This window comes from Struthio camelus, chromosome Z (assembly GCF_040807025.1).
Source record: "Struthio camelus isolate bStrCam1 chromosome Z, bStrCam1.hap1, whole genome shotgun sequence".
In the NCBI taxonomy this organism is placed as follows: Eukaryota; Metazoa; Chordata; class Aves; order Struthioniformes; family Struthionidae; genus Struthio; species Struthio camelus.
The window spans coordinates 32,748,034-32,775,378 of record NC_090982.1 but is presented as its reverse complement, the minus strand read 5'-3'; the positions used below and the strand labels follow the sequence as shown (position 1 = coordinate 32,775,378).

General features: G+C 38.4%; 1 protein-coding gene and 1 long non-coding RNA gene across 14 annotated transcripts in view; one reads left to right on the top strand and one right to left on the bottom strand.

Moving 5' to 3' along the window:
• The window catches only part of AOPEP (aminopeptidase O (putative)), a 207,870-nt gene that overhangs the window by 71,245 nt on the left and 109,280 nt on the right, over nt 1-27,345 (bottom strand). For 10 of the 13 annotated variants that reach the window (XR_011137874.1, XM_068928111.1, XM_068928110.1 and 7 more), the window contains 3 exons: nt 22,461-22,521; nt 8,313-8,375; nt 7,539-7,622 (listed from right to left, as the gene is read on the bottom strand). Coding sequence is in view for 12 of the 13 variants with exons in the window: in XM_068928111.1 (XP_068784212.1) it covers nt 7,539-7,622; nt 8,313-8,375; nt 22,461-22,521 (208 nt within the window). In the remaining variant the exon portion in view is untranslated. Of the gene's footprint in view, nt 1-7,538; nt 7,623-8,312; nt 8,376-9,203; nt 9,341-22,460; nt 22,522-27,345 lie in introns of those variants that run through there. The other 3 variants (XM_068928112.1, XM_068928113.1, XM_068928118.1) reach the window with 2 other exon arrangements.
• Nucleotides 9,555-27,345, top strand: part of LOC138064643 (uncharacterized) — a 32,993-nt gene continuing 15,202 nt past the window's right edge. Inside the window, exons 1-2 of the long non-coding RNA XR_011137880.1 lie at nt 9,555-9,686; nt 15,361-15,429. This is a non-coding gene — a long non-coding RNA (uncharacterized lncRNA). The remainder of the gene's footprint in view (nt 9,687-15,360; nt 15,430-27,345) is intronic.

The window sequence follows — 27,345 nt, the reverse complement described above, 5'->3', positions numbered from 1 at the left end:
AATGTGGCAGTTTTAGAATACTAACATTGAAAATGCCCACTGGAGGCCTAAATTAAAGGGAGAAAAGGAAGAAAGATACATACAGAACAAGATAATGACCTAAGCTTCTTTTCCATCAATAATCAGTTGGATAAAAATAAAAGCTTCTATTGAGAACTGCTAATTAACTAGAACACAGTTACAACAGAGGAGGAAAACAAGTTTCTCACACCTTCTTTATGAAGTAAATTGCTACTGGAAATCATTTGTGAATCAAATCTATGACGAATTCAAACAGTAATATTTCCTATACTTCAAGAATGCTGTTTAGACACAGAGACTGCCTGGGCAGCGCTCACTGTAGGGTCAGAACTTAGCTTAGTAGGAGGAAAAGAAAAGATTCTATTTGCACTCGTCTGCAGTAAGACTATAGTTTCAGTGAATCTGTAGGCAGACATGAGATAGTTCATCAGCATCAAGAACCTTACTACAGATGCACACATTTCCATGATAATGTTCAGACACTATTGTTAATTCTAAACGCTGGCACAGGCCTCAAAAAACCTGTGAGCAAAGCATATGAAGACAGAAACTAGACAACTGTGAGGAGTCACTCAATTGGTGCCCACAAGAAAAGTATATACAGCACAGAACAAATGAGCACAGTACAACTTACACATCTTTGAGAACTCAGTCCTGCTTAACTAAAGCCACAGAGAATGTATTTGCTTTTCCACTGAGCTATTTGCCTGCTTTAAAAGACTTTGGTGGGGGGAGGGAAGAAGGCAGTATTATGAGTGGTACCAGCGTCCACTTTTAGGACTACGGCCATCAAAACACAGATTAAGAACCCTGAGAATCTTCTAAATCACTTTTTTAGAAGATCTGGTCTTTGCCTTCTGTGCTCATATACTTCTTTAAATGGCGAAATCCATTCTTACAACCTCCTATACATGTGCTTTTCCAAAATAGTAGCTGAACATAATCTAAAGAGATAAAAAACACAGAATGAGACCAATGGCTATGAGCAGTCACCATAAAATTGTTAAGCCTATTTCTGACAATGTGTATTAAATGTAATACTGAAATACTAAAATAAAGCGCGTTTGAGCCAGCAGATCATTAAGACTCCTTCACAGTCATTACAGTTAATCACATCAGGAAGAACTTGGGGACATTTAATTCCAGTGGATTATTCAACTGCCATGCACAACTGTATATTTTCAAATAATAAAAAATCCAAATGAAGCTTTTGTAGAAGAAAAATGATGGCATGTTTGAACGCAGTGCCCCAGCTGTTCCCAATGTAGTAAGTTGTTCTGGTTTCCAAGTGCCTCTGAAAGTGATAGTTTCCGTCTACCTCCAAAACTCACAACAGTGTTTTGGAAGGACAATTAAATCTGCTCAGTTAATTTAAGAAGCATTAAAAATGATCAAATGCTTTTTCTTTTTCTGTATTTTGGAAAGAACAAAACTGTTCTCACATTTTCCATTTCCTGTTTTATTAAAGACAAAAGGTACTTGTAAGCGAAGATGTAAATGGAGCACATTTCAATTGCCAAAGAGAGGGATTTTTAACTAGAAACAACAGTAGACCCAAACTTCAGTGGCATTAGTACATACTAGTAATGTCATTTATTTTGTTAGTATCATGTGATAACACATACAAACACTACCTAATTAAAATGCTTCCAATGAGACTTATCGCCAAATAAAGCATTCTATCACAGGAATTCAACTAATTCTTCCTACAAATCAAAAGGAAAAAATCCTTGGCTAAAACAACACTTTTTCTTTGCTACACAAACCTATGTTTTACGTTAAGGTGACCTTAATCTTTCACTGCACAGGAGCGTGATGGCTGCTGGCTTGAACCGCTATAATTAACAGTGATGTAATTATCTGTAAACTTTAAACTATTTCAACACATAGCCATGCTAGTCTGAGTTCTCCTAATTTAGAAACAGTCATCTTAGACTGTGAAAGGGAGTGGGTTCATCATCACGTGTGTGGTGGTGATGTTGCTTTCATTGATCCAAAAATGCGGCCTGATGGGAATCATTCACCCTTTCACAACATAATAATAATATCCATTTGGGGGATTAAAAGTGAAATATGCTACGCAACAACACTTTCACGTTTTACAGATATGGGTGCTATTAAAAAGGGAACAAAGATCCTGACACAACATTATTTCAAGTAAGAAATAGCTGATACTTGGGTCAGAAGTGGACTATTTTTTTCTTATTATGGCTAAACCAAAAATTCCACTCAAATGTTTATATATTTACATATAGACATAGTATTTTCTTATTCTATTAAATGTTTCTAAAGTCAACTTTGAGGCACAGCTATCCTAAAAATAATAAAGTTCTTTGGCGCTCTATAATTACACTGTCCAAACAATGCATAAATATGGATCTTTTTATGGGGACAGAAAGCTAATTGCTGAAAATGCTTAGTTTTAATGGCTTGAAATTACATTCATATGTATTTGGAGGAAAAGATTTCAAAACTGCAAGGTCTATTTCTATTATGATTTAAAAAGATTTACTGCAGTCCAGCTCTTGTACATGAGGTAGTTACAGAATTTTCCATCTGAATTCTCTTGCCCTGGTTGCCAACAGAATTAAATGTTATGTGTTATTAGTGAAGGCCAGTAAACACATTTATAGGGTTCCTAGAAAGTTCTGCAAGATTAACAGAATTTGGAAAGGTAAGGTGTAGGTGAGTGACTCCACTGAACATTGTCTGAAGAGCTCTTTAGAACTTCTTACCACGTTTCTTGTAGCTGTTAGCACTACACGGTGTGCAACTTCAAGAGATATGTTTCAGCTTTGGTCCTTGCTTTAATTTTCAGTTTGGTAGATTCAAATAAAAACATTTACTTAGAAAAGCAAACAATATGCAAGAATTAAGGTTTTAAAGTAGCTTACTATGAATAAACAGAAGCACATCATCCTGAGTAAATTCCCTAGTTACATGGAACCTTTCTTTTACCACACCATATTTTCTTATCCCTACTTTTTTTTTGCTGAGACTTCAAAATTTTTCCTACTGAACGTATAACACTACAATTTATTTTAATGAATTACAAAATTCATTTCTTATCTTTCAGTTTTACTGGTCAAATTATTGTTAGGTATAAAAGAGCTATAGGATTTAGCACTAGCCATACATATTACAAGTGCTTTTTCCCCCTTCTTTCTTAGAAACTTAACAACTATCTCAAAATAAAGTCATTTTTGCTCAGGTTACTATCAGAACTTAAATACTGCTGACAATTTTAACTCTAGAGTGAGAAGAGAGGGAACGATCAATGACAGCAACCACTAGGAGAAATCAAAGGCAATCACATTTTTAGTAAACCAGCAGATAAACTTTAAAAACATGAAGACAGTACTTCCAAGAAAGCAGTAGAAATTGTTCTGCAGAAGCTGAATTACTCCTCAAAGTTTCAGTGTAGAATCAAACTAACACTGAAAGCAGACAAACTCAATTTTGACAATTTGCAACAACTAGTCTTCCTTATCTACTATATATATATACACATATATTTCAGTGCTCCTTCTAACTACTGAACACCCTTGGTATCCTGTCCTATGACACTTTTTGCACTACTTGAACGCTTTCAAAGCGGTTTTCATATAACATTTTTAATACTGACCTTCAGTGAAAGACAATATACATACCAATATTTGTAATCAAGCTATGTATAAAAATGAACTAGTCTCCTAATAAAAAGAAATGTTTCACCCTGCAATTCCACTGTAGAGGCAGATCGCATACTACAATTCCACTAGTCTGATTAAAAGGTTGTTTTCTTCTGCCTAACACCCCAAACTGGCAAGGACAGTGGAATCTTTTTATCTAACCAGGCATAGTCCAGTATGACAACAACAAAAATAATAATACTTAGCACTTTTATCACACTCTGCATATTAAAACAACACTACTAATTTTAACCAACCAACTCATTCCAAGCTCTGTTCTACATTCTCTATTTTTCTCACATAAATAACCTTGCATATTACTGTATTGATACACAGTACTGATTGCTAGATGTGCTGATCAGCTAACCGACAAGACAAAGAGACAGACGAAGATTAAACGAACGGTAAAGAAAGTTCAAGAAGGGGGAGAATGACAAAAGCACAAGTACAAGGTCTGAGTATGTATACGCTTGTGTACGTGCATGCACACATACTCGGGGGGGAGGTCAAAAGAATATCTAGAGTACTGTAAACAGAAAGTAGGGTGAGCAAAAGGGAAGGACTTAAGGCAAAAAAAGCAGAAAAGGGGACTGAAAATGAACAGAAAGGCATGAACAGCTATAAAGGTGACTGAAGGAGACAAAGGAGAAGAGTAAAAGAAAAGAGCAGGAGAAAAGTAGGGAAGGAGAGATTACAATAAAAATTGCTAAAAACATAAAATACTTAAAAAGCAACAAGAATATTTGAAATGGAAAAAAAAAATAAAAGAACTAAAAAAAAGTAAAGAGAAAAAAATAGAAGACAGCAAAAGAAAAGCAATTTCTAGTTACTTATCCAGAAAGTCTTTCTCACCTATTTGATTTGTTACACTGTCATAATCCGTGGTGCTCAGGTCCACAGCGGAGAGCAGCACCACACCTTTCTACGCAAGCTTCCCCACTGGTTCACGTACCCCTTGATCGCACTTAATGCTATCAGTTACAGAGTTCTTAGCCAATGCATGGTATCTTCAAATGTTTTTTTAAATACATTTACACATATGTAAAGCCAGCTCCTAAAAACTTAACTCTTTAGAAGGCAACTTTTTTCAAGAAGCAATTTCCAGGCAGTTGTCAGCAACCTTTCCTTATTCCACTTATTCCATACAGAAAGAGTTATCTCTCTGTCCTAGATTTTGTACTTGGATACAGAAGCAGTCGCTTTGATTTTGCGGTGTCTCAGTATAGCAAAGTCATCCATCTTGTATTAGAAATGGGATTTCCTATCATTAAAAAAAATAAAAATGATAGAGGAAAATCGGACAGCACAAGAAGAAAGAAGTTTAGAAGCCACATTTAATAAGTTAGCGCATGTTCTGGAAGGATAAGCAAGATCAACACACAGTTCAGTTTTCAAGCTATGGCAAAATGCATCAGTAACCTTACTTCAATTACACTTGTGTTATGACCATAATGGTGCTAACTCTCTGACTTTTCTGTTTACTCATTTGTTCTGCTTCTCATCTCCCTCTTCTCACTCCATGGTTTTATCCCCTACCTCTAATATCTTCAAAAGCCCCTTCCTTTTTCATTATCCATTTTCTCTCTTTTCTCTTTCGTTTGTTTTTTCCCAAAGGAAGTACTTCATACCGCTGTACAATGCCATTTCTGATATAAACCAACAGGGACACAGCTAAAAATCTGGAATTCTAGTGGAACAGAGGTTTGCACCGTCCACACTGACCAGGCAGTCCATGCTGGAAACTTTTCGCTGGAACCAAGTCTGAATCTAAGTAATCCAATAAAGCTCTGCTAGCACCAGAGAGAACTGTCTCCCTTTTTTCCTTCATGTTCCTAGCTCTATCGGAAGAGTCAAAGAGTCATCACTGCAATTACTAGACTTCTAAAGAACCCAGGGAACCCCATCCTCAGCACCCAGTCAACCCCATCCTCAGCACCCAGTCAATGGTTGCAGGACGAAAAAGAAGGTCAGTGCTAAGCTCCCTTTTTCCTTCCCCTTGGGTTGAGTACCCTGCTGTTGCAGATCTCTGGATCTGTACTGAGTCTCCAAGAATCATTAATACTTATGGATCTTAGAAGACAAGGCATATTCTTCAGGACATTAATTTTAAGTTACATTTCTGCTCACAGTTCTCACAAAGAATAACTACTAGAAAAAACCCTGCACTTTCAGTTATTTTTACAGTGAGTAGACCTTATTTTTATACATTATTTTTTGCATTTCTAACATTACTAGTCTATAAGCTAGAGTTCTTTCTCACAAACTGTGGAACAGTAAGAGTGGAATGATCCCCCTAGCGCAAATGGAATTCTATCAGTACAAAGGGGTTCGCAGTGGGGAAGCTTTTTCCTATAAAAAGAGATGAAAGAGGTGCAACTTTATAAGGTGCTTTCAATCCTACTGTTGAAGATATATCAGTGAATCTAGTCTGAATAATTTAAAAATACCGCAGACTCTGCAAACTAACTTACACTGGGGTTAATCATATCTTTGATGCATGATTTTGTCCAAGTTAGCAAAGTCACATGATGATACATCTTTTTAACATTAAAAAAGCCTTCACTGTCTGAACGTAAAGTGATCCTAAATACAAATGCTAAACATACATGCTTCATATTCACATACAGAAATATAAACAGAAAAGGAACTATTTGGTGCAATCATTTATTGCTATGTCTGCTTAGATCATGTCTCTATACTATGACAATGCAGAACATATTTTCCTAAATGGTGTATCGCAGCTTCAAAATAAAAGTAGTAGTGAATTAGAGGATGTAATCTGGCATTTTTTTAACTCACCATGGAGCTGGTAAATCACCCACACACAACAATGCACTTTGTGGACATTTGTCAAATACTGCAATGCCCATACTAAGGCAACACATCCCAGGAGTTGGCAGCCATGCTATCAGCAAGAATTTGGCTACAGAAAGAGCAATGATTCATCACACATTCTAGAAGCACTGTCGAAACAGCAAAACAACACTCTGCTATTTTAATCCTTTAAAGGTAACAAGAGTTTAAAAAAAATTAAAAACTTGTTTGTAAAACTGAGACAAGCAAAAATCATAGTTCTGGTAATGCATTCGGAAATGCATCTTTATTCATTAATGACTGGTATTTGAGACAGCAGTTTTTTCTTCACAAGACAGAAAACAGCTATTTAACGCAAGTGTCAGTCTGTTACTTACCTTGCTACACTGGGATTTAAATAGCCAGCATTACGGAATGCATGTTTCAGAATAGCTAATCAAAAATCATTCGTTTAAAAATATTTTGAGTTAATTTAGCTTGCAGTCAATTTTTTAAATCTTCTCAAGCTATTTTTTAGAATAACCATCAAGATACATTTTCATGAATTCCCTTACACTGCAAATAAAAGACTTCCAAACACATCCGCCAAAAAAGTGCCAACAGCGTAATCAGAACATTTGTTTCTGCATACGTTATCCATTATCGCCCAATACCCACCAAGAAAACTACTTCTGAATTAACAGTATCTGAAGGTGTGCAAATAATGGTGCAGATTCTCTCAAAATCTCTCAAGTACTATTGCCTTTTCTTATGAAAAGTCTTCTCTTTCTTCCTCAGAATGTTCATGTTAAATACAAATGCAGGGAAATTTTGTTTTCTAAATTACAGACCTCTTGAAAAATTATTTACATATTTCCATAGCAAATGAATAATGACACAACAAAACTGTATCAGTAACTAATACCTTTTTGCTACTACCTTGTCAAAGAAGCTTAAGAATGTCTCTTTAGTGCTTAAAAGGGCATCCTCTGAAAGCATTTCAGATGTGCTGCCCTTTGTCCCACGACACAAATGCACATCATGAACCCCTACCTTCTCGAAAACGACTTCATCCTGCTTTCTTTTCTTTTTGCCGCTTTTTCTGATCCTCTGGTTTGTCTGAATCCATTTTGTTACCTGGAGTTCAAAACCATAGTGCTTTTTAAGGAAGAAGATGCAACCTGAATGTAACTACATAGCATTAGTACGAAACTATAAGCAGACTCAAGATACATTTTTCCATTGCTTCACGGGAAAGAGAGAAAACACTTTTCCAGTCTAGAATGACATGGTCTTAAGTAATCTGGTTAGGCACTTGTAGCATGGTCAAAGCGTGAGGTGGTGGTCTTCATCTTATGCAGTGTTATTTTCCCTTCTGCTCTTTACTACAGCAAACTTACAGCTCCTAGCTTAAGCTTTTCAAGCAAAAAGAAAACATGTTTGATGCCAGACCAGTTTGCCAAATGTAAGGTTGTCACTGTGGCATGCAAAAATCCTAGGGAAAATCTCTGCACTCTATTTCTTACACCTTCTGCTTCAAGTAACATTTATTTCCAGCCACTCACTCGACTGCTCTTCTGGACTACCAATGCCAATTTTAGACAACGGGATAGTCATTATTTAATAAAGTCATAACCCTTGGTCTTTCACACAAAAATACTTACATTCTTAATATGAAAGCAATTTTTTTTAAGGCAAAAGGGAGGAAGGGTGGGGATGTCAGGTGGAAAACTCGAGCAAGAGATCTGCACGGGAAGGCAGGACACCAGGAGGAAAAACGGTCCCGAGAAAGCACCCAACAACTGCGAAAGAAGGTCTTCTCCTCACCTCGCCGCTCACTTGCTGGACGAGCTGACACTCCTTCCAAGTCTCACCCTCCTCCAGCAAAGGCTACACGGGGGAGAAAGCGCACGTTGAGGACGGCTCGCCCGCAGAGCGCCCTCGCTTCCCTCCCGGCCGGGCTCCGCGACGGCACGGCACGGCACGGGGCGCGCCGCGGGCAGCCGGCCCCGGCCCCGGCCCCGGCCCGCCGCCTCCCACCGGCCCGGCCCCAGCATTACCGGGAGCCGCGCTCCCGCCCCGGCCCGCCGTGCCCGACCCCAGCGCACCGCAGCCCTCGGTAGGAAATGAAACACCTCCGCGGGGTCCCCCGCCCCCGTCCTCCGGCTCCCGGAGCCCAGCGGAGAGGAGGAGCCTGCTTAAAGACGTAGGGGCGGGCGGCTCCCGGCCCTCCTCGCCGCCGGCCCCCGGGCGGCCGGCCGGCCGGCCGACCGACCGACCGACCGGCCGGGCTCCCCGCGCCGCCGCCCCGCCGCGCCGTAACGGCCGCCGCGCGAGCCCGACGCCAGCCCCAACCCGCCTCCCGCGCAGCGGCGGCCGCGGGGGAGCCCAGCTCGGCCCGGCCCGGCCCGGCGGAGGCGGCACGCCGTCCCCGCTGCCTTAAGGGACGGCCCTTTGCCGCCACCCCGCAGGGCCCAGGCTCGGCCCAGCCTGACAGCCTCGGTTTTGGAGGGGCGCTTTCCTCTGCCGCGGGGCTCCCCAGCCCCTTGCTCGTTACGCCCCGGGGAAGGGGCTCATGGGGTCAGCTCACGGCAGAAAGTGACGCCGCCATCAAGCGCCTAAAAAATTTCCCCGCTACTTCCTTGACAGCGAAGGAATGCAAAATACCGAAGGAGTTGTCTTGGAGGTTCTGAAACGCGTCTTGAAAGCAAGGACCAACAGCTTTTTAACTTGATATTATAGCGCAGCAAGACGCTTACTTAGGCCTCCATTAAGCACTGTATTCGACAGCGACGGCAGGCATGGGACTTCAGCAGATGCGTGTGCACCTCTTCGAACAGGATATTCAAACTCCGCTGTGGTGGGAGAGGCACGACTACTGTTGGCTATGGACGATTTTAATACTAGAAACTCCTGGGACGTTATTGAAAGCTTTTACAGTACTTACCATTTGAAGCAAAAGACAAAAAAAAAAAAAGGCAGACTGTGTCATACCTGGTATAATTAAAACAATGTTGGTAAGGTATTTTCAAACTTTTAAAAATAATTTTTACTCTGTGCTATATATGACAATTCCCTCAAAGTGTAAAAAGAAAATCTGTGCTCTTGTAAAAGGAAAAGGCTCATCAGAGCATGTGTTTGAGCCAACCCTCCCACGTATAGAATCAGATGGACTTTGCAAACAGATGTAAGTAAATAAAGGTAAGTCCAATTAGTGCCTACTAAATCTTGGCAGTATCCCTTTAACTTTATCACATAAAAAAAAAAAATCTCTCCTCTCTCCTACCCTTTTTGTTTTACTGCCACAACATCCTTCTTTCAAGATCAAAAGCTTTAGATCAAAGCCAGGATCAAACTCAATGCTTTAAATAGAAGCAACTTCACCATGAAGTATTACACAAAGAAGAACCTCTTAATAGAGATATCACAGTATAAAATCTTATTAGGGACCTTTATTTCACACTCACAACAGGCCTACTTAAAACAGGTATCCACAGCGTATTTTTAAACTGTAAAACAACAGATCTGCTGCTTAAATGATAGTTCTGAAAGCTACTATAAATTGACTCTTGAACTCTGTCTGTGTTTGAATGAGGAAAGAAGAGGTCAGAGCACAGTTCAAAGAGAATGAACACGAATATGATCAAAAATTGATGTTAATGGCAAACACAAATTAATGTGACTACCTAAAAAACAATGCTCCCTTGAATCAGTTAACAGATGAGATCTTTCATTTCCACGGAAAAAGTTATTGGAAGGACTGGATCATAGAAACAGCTGAACAGATTTTTCCCACCATACTTTAAAGAATTACACCTCCTCTCCTGCCAAAAAGTCTGGAGAACGTTAGGAGGAAAAGAAGTTACAGGAGACATTGATTTTCAGACCTGCAGACCTCAAGACAGATTTTGGACAAAAATTCCTGAACGAGCAAATGCAATGTTGTGCTAAAACTCAGAACTAACTCCTGTTTTCATCTTAAGAGCCGCACAGCTGTTAACGAAACTCAAAGTTGTTAGCGACTTTTTTTATAATGGTAATATACCTGGTGGAGCCAGCACCGGGGGTTCCCTCGTGCTAGGCGCTGTGCACATCACAACCTGAAGAATCTCTACCGCAAGACGATTGCGACGGAGCAAAACAGCAGAGCAAAGCACAGCCCTGGGCAGACTGCCGAGGAGAGCAAGCAGTGAGAGAAACAGGGTGGGCCTAACAAGCTGTGGTCACAGCACACCGGCTGTGCAGTCAGCTGTTAACTCTGCTTATTGTTGCTTCAATAAGATTTAGCTCATGATCAGACTAGGAAAATTTGCTTGGAAAATGAGAATGGGAGAGAGAAAAAGGATTATGCTGTTGTGAACAGCTGGTCTCCTACTGCCTTATTCCATACTTCCAGAAGAAGAGACCTTACAGTAAGTACAAGGGAGACAGTCCAAAACTGTAAATCCTGACTTGAAGGGAGAATGGCTGCCTAGCCCTCCATCAGCAGCCCTGCGTGCTGTGCCACGTGAGACTGACCTGTCATACTTGAATCCCCTCACATTGAAGGGATTACTCAGTGCTGCATATGCTTCTTTAATTGGGAAAACATTCTTTCATGGATTCCTTATGGAGCTGTCCTACGTAACAATTTGATTTGAACAAGCATTTGTACATCTCAAAGCATGCTAGGGTCCTTTACTCTTGAGGTAGCAGCATTACATATAACTGAATTTTTGACCTGCATGGGAGGAGGTAGCACTTTCTACCAGTTGGGTGAAGACAGGCCCAGTATTCTGGTACATAACTTAGGCGATGTTTTACATCAGCTATTCTCCAAATCAGACCAGATCCCAAGCATACAACAAACTTTCAGGATTGCACATGGCTTAGAAAAGAATAGGATATTTGTGCAACAGGCAATTGTTTCATTTTGAACTGAAGTAAAAACTGACTTTAAACTGTTCAGACTGTAAGGGCTACTAGAGACACTTCTTGATTTTGTGAAAAACTATCATCATGCACCTTTCTTTTGCATAAACTGTCTATAACTTCAGTTGGTCCGTACTGCTCTAATAATGCTAAAACAACCAATATTGATAATCTAAGAAGGTCATCTTATCCAAGGTGAATACTGAATCAATGCCCTGTTTTGTTGACTTGCCAATAGTTCTCAGATACTGGAAGGCAAAAATAAAAAAATGGAAAGAAAAATGAAATACAGATATTTACTGTAAATGAATTTCAGAAGTGCTTCTGCAAAGTGGAGGGAATAGAAAAGTAATTCAGTTGAGTTATATTTTCCAGCCTCTCCTCTCTAGAGATTTCATTTTCCTCTCAGTTACTGAGCTTTACGCCACACATACAAACCCACTTTTATATATTCAGATCTATATGTGGACACCAGGAAGAGGAGAGAAGAGTCTAAAGATTCTACTGTCATGTCATTTTTTTCTCCTAGGGGATCTAGCTGGCTCCACCAGTATATAAACTGGGATTCTGCACCTTCCTGTGTTTTCCCATATCACATACACAAACAAAAAATGGACTCCCGCTCAGTTTCATTCTACAGAAATAGAGCCGTACTGATTACTTCTAAGTAGTATGTCATCACCTCTGTGAAATCAGTAAAATTTCTTTTTCTTTAGAAAACTTAAAAAAAAGCTTTTTAAAGGAACTAGGATAAAATACAACGTATACAACTGTCTTTCTACCACACAGAAGATTTATTGCAAAAAGCTAAGAGAACACTAGTCTAAGGTGGAAAATTAACTTATTTGGAAATTGAGAATAAGAGAAGCCCTCTGCAGTCTGTGCGATCTGAAAGCTGTTTCAGTGGCAAGGACGTGGCTTCCAGCATTTTGTAAAAAAGTTCAGAAACTGAAAATTCAAGAAGTATTTTATCTAGCAGCTCACAAGATGATCAATAATGGCTTGAAACATTAGCCTATATTCCCCAGGGCAATGACTTCAAGGGTTTTAAACCACCACTGTTACCAGAATTTGGCAGAGAGGCCTAATAAAGTAGTGGGCTACAACTGAAAATAATAGGATGGCTGGCGCATTCACATTGCAACCTGTACTTGCAAGAAAGAAAGCCACATCAGTGGCTGATGAAAACTACTGAAAAAGAAGTCAAGCCCAGAATGTTCCCCTTCAGGAACAGCAAGTCCTCCAAGTGACTTGGTGCAATTCTCACGGTGACAGCTTTATTCACTGAAATGAAAAATCAAGTTGTTCCTGAGATTAACTATTTTAGGAGACATGGCCATTCAGATTGGTAAAGAAAAATACAAATGCTCTACTTCTGCCAAGAGTCTGTGGTGGTGTAAACACTGTCTTTTGGGATCAGTATGCTGTGTCTAATATTCTTCCATGACACGCCCCTATATAGAGATATTATTCTCAGGTGAAACTTGCCCTTCCTGAAAAAAATCTCTACCTCCATGAGACAAAACCTGTTGAAACACTAACTTTGAGAATGTTCTTTCAGCAGCTCTTTGAAAAAAACATTCACGCTGCAACACAATTTTCAAATACTGTGGCAGGAACATTTTTTCAAAGGGGTACTACAAATACATCCTTCATATCCACATTTGCAACCCTGCCTTAGGGAGAAAGTGCCTTGGTAGAGATGAATCACCGTAGTCACCTAGTCCGTCCAAGGAATCTTTATCAGATTCATAATCTGATAAAGAAAATACCTGTGAGCACCTGACCACGAGCTCTCCAAATAATATACTTTAGAGTAAACAATATACATTATATATAGTTACATATCATTTATATTATGTATTACACATAATATGGTAATTATACTTTCAGAATATGCTACAATGTTCGTTTGGCTTTTTTTTGATCTCTTCTGATTTTACCTGGTGCTCTCACTCCCATATGGGTGCCTCTCTGGAGCAAGTGCAAAAGTAGATTATCTTTTTTATATTTAAGTAATTCTGCTTGAGAAGTATTTCCATGTGCTGGGAACCTTCAGCAGCACAGGCCAGAATGTAAATTGCAGCATCTTTCTCTAGAATAAGCAAGACAATTTGATAGAGATAGTGATCTTTAATACAACCATGGATGAAAATATGACCTCAGATTTCAGAGATTTTAGGTTGGCTCTGCCCTCTTTCAATTTAAAAATAATATGAAGCCAGACATTTTGAATCCAGAGGACAAAGGCTAGGGCTCAAGTATCATTGACATAAGAGAATCCTTTTTAAAATTCTCTTTGCCTTCATCCAACAGTGAGATCTTGGTAGGCAATGGGTAGTTGCTGGCTGGCCAAAACTACACAGGACTTTCAAAGCCCTTTGCTTTTTGGAAATTACAGAGAAAGCAAAGATAACAAACATACTGGAACATAGATAGTGGGCAGCCCTGAAAATCACCGCTGATATAACAAATAGTGTTTTCCTTCCTTCTCCACTATAAAGAGACTGGAAGAAAATGCAGTAGTCTTCTTTTCTATCTGAAAAATACCTTAAAATATAAATGTAAAAGTGTCTTTCAGAGGTCTGCTGATATTGGAGTATTACTGATCTCACAAAGCAATAAAAAGCCCTACCAGCAGCTCTGGTAAAGAAACATATTCAAGGCAAAAGTCAATTAGCCCTCAGGCCATGAAGTCCTGTTAGCCCATATGCTAAGGATAATAACCGTAAGCTGAACCATGACCTTTACTGTTCACTTTTATTTTGAGCAATAGCTTTGTTAGGCAACAGATATTTTAAACCTGTCTTTCACTAGACATGTTCACTTGGGCATTTAGCTTTCATTGTGGGCCTACAGAATAGTTTCAGTACCTTGGAAGAATATCCCTTTCTTAAGGAGGTGGAATAAGTTTTAGAGGAATCATGCATTTTTCTCTGTGGTCGAACAGAAGCCGGACTTCATCCGTAACTTCAGTCTGACTATGAAGCACTACTAAATGATAAGGGGATGACTGCAGGTAATATAAACCAGAAAAGATCTTTACATTAGTCACAACAACATTTATGGAACTGGTAAATGGAACTGGTAGAGATGGAATGAAGACCATGATACGACATCTTGTTGAAAACTGCTCTCTAGAAGTAGATTCCAACTACTTCAGTGATTCAGTGTTTTTGCAGAATGTATGAAAGAAGCACTGGGTTCAAAAACAAAAGCACCCAGCTCAAACTTTGGCCAGCTGGGAATGCAATGGCAGGCTCTCAGCCTCTGAGATCACTGTGAGTTTCTGGCTGGAGCGTTGCACAAATCAGCAAGTCACAATTTTCTGGGTCTTCTCACTCACAGAAAGAGCCAAAAATCCACCCCTATCAGGAATCATTCAGAATTCGTTTGTAAGCATTGCTACGAATTTCTATATTGAGAATGAAAGCCAGCATTACCTAGGGCTATATCAGATATGTGATATGTGTTTATACATATGCATGAGAAATCTCCCCTATATATTCATTCCTTCCAATCACAAGCATGTCTCTCTAAAAGCCCAGAAAACAGGGAATTTTTCCTGTTATTACACAGTAATATATGTGTTTGTTTTTAAAACTCTCGATCACTGGGAAGGTGGTACCTTACGCTTTTCACATACAATCTTTTCCCCTGCTTCATGGCCAAATCTCTAGCCTTCCACACTAAAAATATCTCAAATATTATTTCCTAAAGTAGCATTTGATTTCTGATTATTTCGTATCGTGCATCCAATGCACTAAAACTACCTATAAGGGACTCTTATAGGAGCGATTTCAGCCATTCAGAAGGCTACTCTTTCCTAGTTAATACAGAAAAGCTGTTTTCTTGCAAGGTACTATCCAAAATATTTAAGTCTCCATGAATTGTTTCCATTGCCTAAAGAAAACAATGGGTATGGTACAAATTAATTGGTGGCTAACTTCTGTGCTTTTCTTAGGATGTTTTTACAAGCAATGGATTAAAATCATTGTTTATTGCTGTGCAAGCCCAGCTGTGTCCATATTAGGTAAGTCTCAGTTCAACATCTCTGTGCAAAAAAGGACCTATCCTCCCTCTCTTTGCTATGTTTCCACTCCCTGCATATGTAGGTGGGAGAGTGGGAGCTTGGGAATGTGAACTTGATCCAGCATTGATCAGCCAGGCAGCAAAACCTTATTGTTCTTTAGATACCAAACATAACTCCTTTCTAGTAGGGATAAGCTCAGTCATTCTGCACATAACACAGCTTTTGTGTTCAGCAATGCAATTAACAGGAAAAGGGAACCAGAAGGACTGCTAGAGATTTATTAAACTTAAAACAGATTCTAATGAACAAACCTTAGGAACCCAGTCCACATTTACTTTAGAAATGGGACATTTATTTCAAATGTACTTCAGCTTTCTACACAAGCTATTCCTCATTTAGATTTACAATACTACTATTACTGTACCTCAGAGCTTTATACGTGTGCGTGTGTGTGTGTGTGCGCGTGCACGCGCGCGCACTATGTTATATAGATACATTTTTTAAATATATATATATATATATATTTATATATATATAAATGCTGAAAGGTAGCCTAAAGAAAAACAGGAAGGTGTTCGTGAAAATCTGACTTTTGACTGAAGAGGTAAGCCAATGTTTTAGCAGGTCATGCAGCCAATGTTTAAACTAACTGTAGTGAAGTATCCTACTCTGCCTTACTGCAGATTCACAGTCCTATATGAGAATCTCAAAGCCATTTTTTTTCTGCATTACTCAATTAATGGCTAAATTAAGGCTCCTAAAACTCTTGTAGAATATTTTAAATTTCACTTTAGAAATTAAAAAAACAGAGGCATTGAAATGTTATAGCCCATATTTTCAAAATTAACATTTTAAAGTGAACATTTATATTCCATCTAGACACAGAGTTATTAGGCAGTATGTAGGTGCCTAACCTGAGGCATCATGTTTTCCAATTTTAGAATGCGATCATACAATAATTCATAACAGTGCTATTCTGATCTTGAGTCGTGTCTCTATGTTTTACTCCTAACCAGTAATCACATGCAACGCTGCAGAAACTTACTCCAAACTCTCCAAAACTGTAAGAATTTTCTAAGCTATGCCTGGTTTGTTAGATAATAAACCTGAAGAGTTCTGAAACAAATTTGGGTCATTACTGACATTTAATGATGTATCATTTTATGTAAGCCATTTTCTTGAATTTTTGAGCTATTCAAAAACCCAAAATATACCAGTGTTGGGCCTTATTTAATAGTATATTAAGTACAATCTATAGGAACAGCCAAATAAATTACAGGTCAATTTTACATGAATAACTTTAGATCAGCGTAAGGCTTACTTAAATAATGATGTACTAGACAACTTACTTGATAATTTGCCACAAACAAAATATACTTCCTGTGCCAAAATTAGGTCTCAAATTTTGGTCTTAGCCCTCATATTTCTCTATTTAGAAAGACTTTCAGAAGGATAGACTTTATCTAAAACGTCTTTTGAAGAGTTAACAGCATAGAGAGAAAGCCTGTTTGTGCAATCTGTCTTGGTTTGTTTCTCGTCATGATTCATCTGACATTTGTGCACCCTACAGTACTATACAGTTTGTTTCATATCATTTTTACACTTTCCGAAATCCCATCTTCTGAGAAAATGGGATGCAATGCTGACAGTACAATTGATAATTTCTGAAGAAACAAAGCACCAAAGATTCATATTCATAAAGATTTGTCTTATTGTGCTTGTTATCATTAGAAATTCCATTAATCAATTTATATTGTTGATCAATGCTAATGTAAATTTTTAAGAACTTTTGAAGGCTCTTTCAAATCTTCCAATCCACATGTAGGTTAACGTGCAAAGGAAATCATTTTTATTGAGGGGAATTAGAACTCAAATTTTCAATTTGAATGAGATTTTCCTACTTAAGAGATCATTTTCACTACCAATGTCTACAAATGTACTTTATCTGCACAAATAAGGATTTCACTTGTTAACTGACTCCGTGTTGCCATCCACCAATATGTGATTGTACACATCCAGACAGAAAATATTACAAGCTAAGGCATGAGTAGGAATGACAAAAAAAGTATTAAGTTACACATAAGCCTTAAGCTACACACTGATCCAGTAAGACTGATTTTTTCTGCTGAAAGATTTTCTAATCTGCTTTGTAAAACTTAGGTACATAACTGATAAATGTCATTCAGAATTATAGCAAGAGCATTCTTTTAAAATGTTTGGATTTGCCTGCTTTCTTAGTAATTGACTGTAACATCTAGCCTATGACGCATTCTCTTGTAGAGCTATCCCTTCGTCAGTCATTTCCTTTTAGTAAAAGGAAACAAGAAATCTATAAAGTTTATAATAGGGGCAAAAGACAGGAACCCTCTCAGTAACAAACTGCTTTATCAGAAATCATACTAAGTACTTGAGCTGCTACTATAACATCCTCCTAAAATTTATAAAGCCACAAAAAGCCATTACTGGTATTGTTTTGGGATATTTTACAAACCATAATTTTTGCTCAATTTTTAATGGTTTTGTGAAGTTTTGCTATGAGTCTCTTTTCCAATCCAATCCATTTCTTCCTCAAATAGGACAATCCAAGAGCCAATGTACCAACATGTCCAATGTACCAACATGTCCGATGTACCAACAAAACCAAAAATACTGTCAATAAATGAATATTCACCAATGGAAGAATTCTCTTGACCATATACTTCTAGAAATAGACTTGGTTTACAAATAATAATAGCAGATGGGACTTAAACTACTACTTTACCACAGAAGAGCATTTTAAGTTAAGGAAGAAAAAAAAAAGAAGAAAATCTTCCTCAAAAACATCTGTTATTTTAGTATTAAGCTCTAATTAAACAAAGGCAAACCCACCACATAGACTGGAAAATACAACAGAAACTATGCGTTAGAGAACAAGTCATCAGTGGCAGGGATGAAGTAGACTGAAGTGCTCTCATAAGGTGTTTTCCAGCTCTAAATGCTGTTTTGTTCTTCTGACTCTGCTCCTTGCCAGCTTAACTCACTGACTAAAGTTAGTGGTGTTAAGTCATTACTAGCCTCACACAGGATGAAAGGTTGCTATAATCCCCTGGTGAGTCACCTCTGAGACTTAAGTACATGCTGAAGGTTGCTGATACTTGATTTGATAAACGGCATTTTCAACAATGCAACATGCTTCATCTTATTTAACACAGCCACAATGTGATCCCAGAAAAAAAAATCCTTCTGGAAGCTTGTATTTCAGAAATGTTTGCTTTTCATCTCTTACGTTGCTTATTGTTTTATGTGTGAGAAAACCTTATTGCACAGCAAGCCAGAAGAGAACCACTGAGCTGTGGCATTCTTCCATGTAGGAAAGATTGGCCAGTCGTTACCACACACCCTCCTTTGCAAGGTTAACCTTTAATGCTTTAAAAAATACAGAATTTGGAAGTGTAACTTGGCATGCAGATTTTTTTTTCGAGGCAGTAAGCCAAATTCTGGTTTATTTATCAATATGACTTCCCTAACGTTAGTGGAGATACTGTTGATTGGTACTGGGTATGTATGAGCTTGGAAACTGGCCCAATAACTAGAAAAAGACAAAATGCTCTTTCCAAGAGTATAAGAAATTGACAAATATGAAAGCTTTTCTAGTTATACATTACAAGTATAAAGCAGTATATTTATATGGTTACCTGCACAGCGTGTGGAGACAAGATTTGGGGCAAGAAATGGAACAGGCCACAGGTGGGAAAAAAGAATCTTCCGTTACACTGATGCCATGACCGATGACTGTAAGGAATACAAAACGCTAATTCCTCCCTTGGAATTAAGATGTTAAGTAACGTCGCTTCAGCAGCCTAAGGAGTGGAAAGTAGTTACTCTCATCCATCTTTTGCACAAGGACCGAGCCAATGTCCTTAAGCTAGACATTGGCATGAGGATAACGAACTGAGGGAGTGGGCTACTAACTCTCTTGCTATGTCTTGTTATCAAATTTTACAGCATACCAGCAGTGTAGAGGTGATAGATTTGGATATAACCAAAGAAGAAATTGCTTAAAAACACTTTGGTAGATAATGTTCTAAATGAGCTAGGAGTAATGAGTTTTCTTTATATTCAGTGACTCACATGAATTTCCTGAGCAGAAACCACCAAAATATAAAAATAAAAGATGCCATGGTAACAACCAGAGCCACTATGAAACAAACACTCACATATGGTAGAGACATAAAGGAACTATGCCCTGACCTGATTTTCAGAATGGACAGCTGGATGTGTATTTCCCCATCTCGCTACACAGAATAGTCTCTTCAGTAAGAAAGTTTCATCTCTAAATAAAATAGAGTCTTAGACAGTTTTTGCAAATTTAATGTTTTTAAATTGCGGGTGTTCTCAATCAAATTATCTCTCGTAGGTATCTACTGAAACACTAGCAAGTGCAACTGTCCTGAATGATATCAAACCCTCTAAAGAGCAAGCGCCGCAGGATTAGGAGTGACTCTGACTCCCATGCTGTAAGGTTCTATATTGTTGTTGGCAAAATAAGGGCGATGAGCAGAAAGTTGCCGAGTCATGGGTAGGGCAAAGGATGCTGTTGCTCCGTCCTTGAGACACCTTGGGAACTGAGATTCACCAACTCCTGTTCAGTTGCTCCACTGTTTAAGAAAGGGACTCAACTGCAACTGTCAGCTCGGTCCCCCATAAAGCTAACACTAGTTTTCCGACTCAGCCCTCTCACCTAACCTAAAGGAGCAGCAAGGAGCCTTCCTCTACTCCCACCCTAGTCCGCTCACCTCCCAACCCATGTGATAGAGGATAAATCTGTTTTGTGGCATTCCTGGGCTGCCAGTTATGATGCAGGTAGTTCACACAGATGTAACCAAGTGCTTTTTATGCCTTTGCCAGCCTTGATCCATCATGTTAGCCAAGTTAACAGTTGGCTGGAAAAGGATAATCTAAATACTTTAAGTGGGTTTCTGTATCAGTTCCTGTACAACACACTAGTAGATTTAGATTGCAGTTCTACAGTCAGTAAATACAGCCATATTTAGATTATATAAGAAACTAATGTCTTGAACTAAGCAACCTCTACAGTCTTGATTTCGGGAATAAGGGCTTCCTCCCCCTGCTATGATTTAATGAAGCACTAAGTGAACAAGGTTTCCTTTTCACTGAACGACAACTCCATTCCTTTCAATAAAGTGGAGACCGGTTCCCGCAAGAGCATGAGAAATGCTGAAGGCAACAAGGGTAAATCATCAAAAAGGTTATTGATGGAAGAGAGAGACAGAGGGAAGAGGTCAGCATGCTGATTCTCAAAGGAAGCAGAATACTAAATCAGTACCATTCCAGTTGACACTGTTATTTTTACAGACCAGCCAAACTCCCAGGGAAATCTCTTTGGTCTTTAAAGAAACTCTGCAATGATTTACAAGCCTGCTGGACGTGGAAATATTTTTACTACATGTTTTGCTTGTACACCCAATAGATACTTAACAGGGGATAATGAAACTACTTGCTGGTCATGCTGGACAGTTTAAGGTACACACTCAGGTAAACAGAGAGTTCAGTATTCACATTAATCAAAATTATTTTCAGTTCTTTAGTCTGCTCCTACTCTTCTTATTTGTGATTTTAGAGTTGAGTGTGGGATACTAATAAAACATCCTGAAAGAGATGCCTGTAAGTAAAATGCCAGAAAACCATTTGCTTTTGGAGTGCCAGTTCAGCATCTCACAACTAATACTAGTTTCTCCCCTCTACTTAGAGCAGCTGTTCTACAAAGTATGGAATTTTCTATCAGGAACAAAAGCTTGATCAAGACGTAGTATCAAAAATCATCCTTGATCAATATGTAGTCTTAAAAACCAACACCTTTCTTCAAGAAATGACAGAACGTCATGATACATGATAATACTTACTCTCCTTCCCCCCTTCCAATTAATGTTAATTTTCTTTTCAAAAATTTTACAGCAAAAGAAACCAAACTTCACCCTGAATTTTCTGGCCTCTTCAAGTATTATTCCTAGAATATTTTGATCTCAGGACAAAGCTTCCAAAAGAAGCCCCTATAGGATACAGGGGCACAACGGACACGTACAGCACCCCTTCTCTAAAGCGGCCAAGGGCAGAGCGACCACTCCTTATCATTTTGAGCTCTCCAGCTATTTTGACAACTCCATCTGCAAATGTGCTGACTCCACAGAGCCCCAGTCTTGCTGCATATGTGCACTGTATGTTTGCACACACAAACGAGGAGCTACAGACTCTTAAAAGCTTTTTAAGTATTGCTAACGCAAAGTGGAAACAAACGCAATGCACCAGGTAAGACAAATCCCAAGCAACTGGTGCCAGCTTAGGGGAAATCAGTTATACATTGAGCTCCAAGTGTATAATAAAAACAGATTTTGTGCAAAGCTGTTTTTAGGAAGATTTATCCAGGAAAATCTTTCTTCAGCTGATCTCCGTTTTGGACCAAAACCAATAACCAGATCCTTTGTACAGCACAGAAAATTAAGCACTTAAGTTCACAGAATTTAAAACACTAAGCCAGAAAATAATGCTCAGTCTCACCTACACCTGTGCTGTAACACCAATGAAATACCTGTTAGCCATGCAGCAGATTCATAAGCAAGTCACAATATTCGCAATGTACTGAAGTACAAATAACTTAACATTTAGTGAAATTATTGTTGTCAGTATGGCTGTCAGTAATTCACATACTGACATCTGTGAACAATGCTCCTTACTTTTAGTAGACTCCACCACTATACTATATAGCCTACTTCCCAGTGACTAGAATATTAAGCAGTAAGATAAGATTTGCCCTTTGGTAGGTTCTTTGAGATGATGGTAGAAGTGAAGACATGCAACCGATAAAAACTAAGCCCATATTAACGCTGTATAAAGACATGGAAATCAGTCATCATCAAAACTAATTCACCTAAAACCATACATGTTATAACTTAAAGGTAATGATTAAATAACATACAACATTATGTGAAATGCAAGTCTCCAGAAAAAACTGAGAACAGATATTTTGCATTTACCTTTGGTATTCCAGAAGTGTCAAGCCAGTTTTGGAAGATACTTTCAATGGTTAACCCAGACCTTTAAAAAAAATTAAAATGGGTTTTAGAGGACACCCAAACAAAACAATTTTTTAGACATGAAAATTAACCCTGCAGGAGCTGAGCAAAACCCTCGGTTCAAGCAGTAGTTTGTAACTCAGTGGTACTACCTTCTTGATTTTTTAAAGAATAATACCATCAGAGGTGACACGAGCAAATTAAACACAGATTAGATTTTGTATGTTTAAAGCTCAAATGATAAATTCAGTGCTTATGAGGGCTGACAGAGTGCAAGATGCTAAACTGCATTTATGAAACACACATAAAGTATGAGCAGGTGCACTACTTCTTTTTGAGTGGATTTTTTTTTCTCTTAAGGAAAAAAATTCACAAGGGAAGTAAATTTAGCTGGAGACATTCCAAATCAGTATATTATTAAGGAAGCAGTGCAAACGTACACCCAAAATACCGAAGACAGTGAAATGAAACATGAACTTCTTTAGATTTATGGGTTTTAAAAGGCACTGCTGGATTTTAATCCTCAAAGTTTCCAAAGAGCTAATATATTTCAATTTCAGCTTTTTGGCACTTTCTTTCTTTCTTGATAACATTTACAGTGAACTTGGAGAACAGTCTGAAGCCCCAAGCACTATGAAAGGAAATAATTTGTCATGATCAAGCTGAATAGGACTGAAATAAGCATATGCATAGGTATTTGCAAATTCAGAAATTGTATTTCCCCTTTTTCTTTTGTAAGCAACTTTTTTTGAATTTGCTTCAACTTTGACTGACATTAAAGAGACTTCTCAACTGACATGGGACCCAATTTCCCAGAAGAAAAATTCCTTTATTATCTTTATTTCTTTATCACACTGTCAATATTGAAAAACAATACTTGAGTAAGTCCCAAATGAATGTAATCTCTTTTGCTTCTCAGAATATTTATATCAATCATGTGCGTGGCAATGCCTTGGTGAGACTTTGGTGAGACCCCTTCTAGTACTTGCAGCTAACTTCATGTGTGCAATGTAGACATATGACCAAAAAAGTATTTGTGAAAAGAACAGTGATGTTGAAATTCCAGAGTGGGAAGGAAGCAATGCAGCACAATTTTTATTTAGATTTTTCTTTTTGAATTACATGACACAGAAATTCCTTTTTTTTAAAACCCTGATAAAGCTGTGCTCAAAATTCTGAACTCTAAGGAAGATTTATTTCTGGACTGTATCAGTGACTATGAAGGATTTGTAATGAATCCATCAGTCATTTTTACTGAGTGATTTTAAAACACCTATAAATACTAATTTTCACTGTGCCCATGAGAGACAGATCAATCACTGTTATACTTGACATGTAAATGGGAAAACTAAGGCTCCGAGACTCAAAAGCAGTCAAGCAATATGTTAGTGGGTGACCCCAGAACACAGACACAGAGTCAAATCTGTATGTTTGCTGATCATATGTATTAATTTTTTTAATTTGGCTAGTTTATTTTAGAAGGGCCAAAGATTTAAATTACTGGTGTTGATATGTGTAACAGTGGCATCTTTCCAGATACAGGTTATATCCTGGGTTAGACTTTCTTATCCTTGCTGCATCCAAGATGAAAAAATTTACCCTCAATCTCTTCCTAGTATGATATCAGAACCTTGGAGGCAGAATTAACAGTTGCATCCTTCACTCCCTTTTTTAACATGGAAAACAAATATATTGTACCCTTGTGTTGTGAGATCTGCCATCCCTGCTCACACTAAGTGGTATTCTGAAAGAAGTCTCATTAAAATGAGCAGGTCTACCCAACAGAATAAAATTCTGCCACTGTGAATTAGGGGTGGGAGAACCTGATCAAAATAGAAAGTCAGTTGGCTACTCACTGAGTAACTGTTGAATGGTATCTGCAAAAAGTATGCAATCTGGTCTTAGTAAAATTGTCCAAGATACAGAGGAATTTTGGCACAACGCCTGAAATCAGTCACCAAGTGCTTTAGCCATAAAACGGTCTTTTCATTTAAATGCTGCCCTATGTCATTCAGTGACTAAGACAGGCTTGTATATACAGGATACAGCATCATACTTGAAACTGTAAGAAGCTACAAATTAAAAAAAAAAAAACATTCAGATACAGTGACAAAAAAGTCATTTATGCATGCTTTCATTCTCTATTTTTTTAGTAATTTTCTTCAGTTTTTGATCAGTCATATAGGATGGTGCAGGCCAAAGAGACTATGTGGACACAGCACGAAATCTATTCGCTACTGTTAAAATCTTTTGATAGTTCATGCAACTTAGGCCCAAACTTCTCTTCAACAATGTCTTCACAAGTAAGAGATGACACATCAGCCAGGCTGAGGTGGCTTAAAGAGTCCCAGGAGGGAGAACAATTCCAGTAGAGACAAATGAGCCTTCCCCACCACTAAATATATATGTCAAAATATCTCTTCAACATTAGGAGACACTAGACTGTCACAGGAAAAAAAATTCCCTCAGGTCAGGTGGTTCAAATAATCCCAGCAGTCAAGCAGAAGCATTTCTACATAGACAGGATTCTCAGTTTTCAGGAAATTACCATTCTGCATGTCTGATCACTATGGAAATTCATTTTCTGCAAATAACCAAACATCAACAACATGCTTGTAACAGAGTACTGTTCTACATTCAAGTGATTATTTACATCCAGAATTGGTCAGCTTTTAGTAGTACCTTGATATTTGCGCAAGTTTGTTAAAATTAAACCATGTGAGTGCCAAGTCCTGCCAGTATTAGTACCTTTACCTTATTACAGTCTTCTAAAAATTGGTGTCTAGTCTTAGTTAGCTGAGTCCCTTCCACAGTTACTGGAGAGAAAGAAAAGCATCTCCAAAGAGCCAGTCAATTCATTTGCATTGGGATAGCAAAACTTCTTTTCTTAAGGTTTTATTTCTGTCCAGTAACTACAGAGGGCATATACAGGACTTCTAACCTCCACCATTCTGTGATTCTGTGATTTGTGGCAATAGAGGCAAGCTAGTGTAACTAAAAAGTAGAATTTGGCTTACGAGAGACTTTTGCAATGAGAACAGGATTAACATTGGCAGAAAGTAATCATACAACAGGGTGGAAATCTCTAATCATTATGGTGGAGTAGTACTACATGAATTTTCTGCTATTGGATACAGCAGGCACTATCTGAAAGATTCTAATTCTTCCAAGGCTTAAGTCCTTTAATTTTTAGTTACTGGAAAATTTTTTTAAGACGTTCCCAGTCGTGAACAGTTCAAAGATACAGGCGTAACCTCTTAAGTAGCAGTCATTGATTTTTGCTACCTTTTGTACCCAGAGGAAGAGGATTATATGCTAGTTTGTGGAGCTACTTCACTTCCCGCTCTGACTCAATGTTGATGGCAGCTTAGCTAGATGAATCCATTCTTTGAGACAGGATCCTTCTGTTTCTGAACTGTGGCAGGGACAGGCCTAGCACCACCTTTAGTTGTCCTTTAGAATCTCCTAACTTGCCCTTAAGAAAGATTTCATCTATTTGTGAAAGGCTAAGAAGGACAACCAGATATCTACCTAGTTTGTCCTGCTCCTCTGTTTTTAAAGCTTTTCTAATATTAAATGCTGTGGTCATAGCCCTGCATTATCTTGGCCATTCTGTAAGAAATCCACACTACTTCCCACCTGCAACTAAGGCATCTTATTTCCTGATCTATAATTTGAGAATTGACTACAGTTTATCTAAAAACTAAACCCAACAACAACAACAAAAAAATCTTCTTTTTTATCTATATGCTATGATGCACTAAATTTGATCAAAACTCTCAGTGGTTCTGTTCCCGGCAAAGCTTACAGCCCTTGCTGTAAATTGATCCTCTCCACATCTGCCCAACATGTGAGCCATGCAAAGACTCAGTGTTTTTAAGGCCCTATAACAAAGGGTGGGTTTCACCAGCCTCAGATATATCAGAGTTGCAGTTGCTTGTGTTCTTTATGACTGCAAATCTTTTTGAGCAATTCAGTTCTGTTCAAACTTTGGAGTTTTCTGTTGGTATCTTTGATTCAACTTGAATCAATAAAACAAATAAGAGGACTAATAGAGCTATGGTTTTAATAAAATACGATAGACAAAGGAAGGCTTGTGTCACAGCTATGATATTCGTACTGTAAATAACTCAGGCTTACTAACCACATTCCTTGAACATCTTTAAAAATTGCCAATTAACTACTAAATAATGTTAAAATAATGCTGTAATTTCAAACTACTCAGCTACACAGGTATGTTTGACTCCCTCTTTCAGATTTCCTTTCTTAGCTACTGATGTTGAAGGCTACTTGTCACAAAGGCAATGATTTTCCTAGAGACAAACAGCTGGTAGGCACCCAGCTCCCAAAGCAAATCATTGTGAAAGATTTTTTTCCAGTGTTTTTGATCCCTCCATTTTTTTTCCTGTAAGCCAAAATATATATGCTGGATAAAATAAAAAAAAAGAAAGATATCTATGCTAGATTAAAAAAAAAAGAGGGGGGGCAAGGAAAAATCTGGAGGAAGCTATAGGCAGTTGATAGAATGGCTAATCTCTTGTATTTGGTCCTAACTACACCTTATTATTTAGCTGGGATGGCTCACTTTGAAAATGGTCAGTGTCAATTAATATATATACCAGATCACAGAATCACAGAATCACAGAATCACAGAATCGTTTAGGTTGGATGGGACCTCTGGAGATCATCTAGACCAACCCCCCTGCTCCAGCAGGGTCCTCTGGAGCAGATTGCCCAGGATCACGTCCAGGCGGGTTTTGAATATCTCCAGCGAAGGAGACTCCACTACCTCTCTGGGCAACCTGTTCCAATGCTCTGTCACCATCACAGTGAAGAAGTTTTTTCT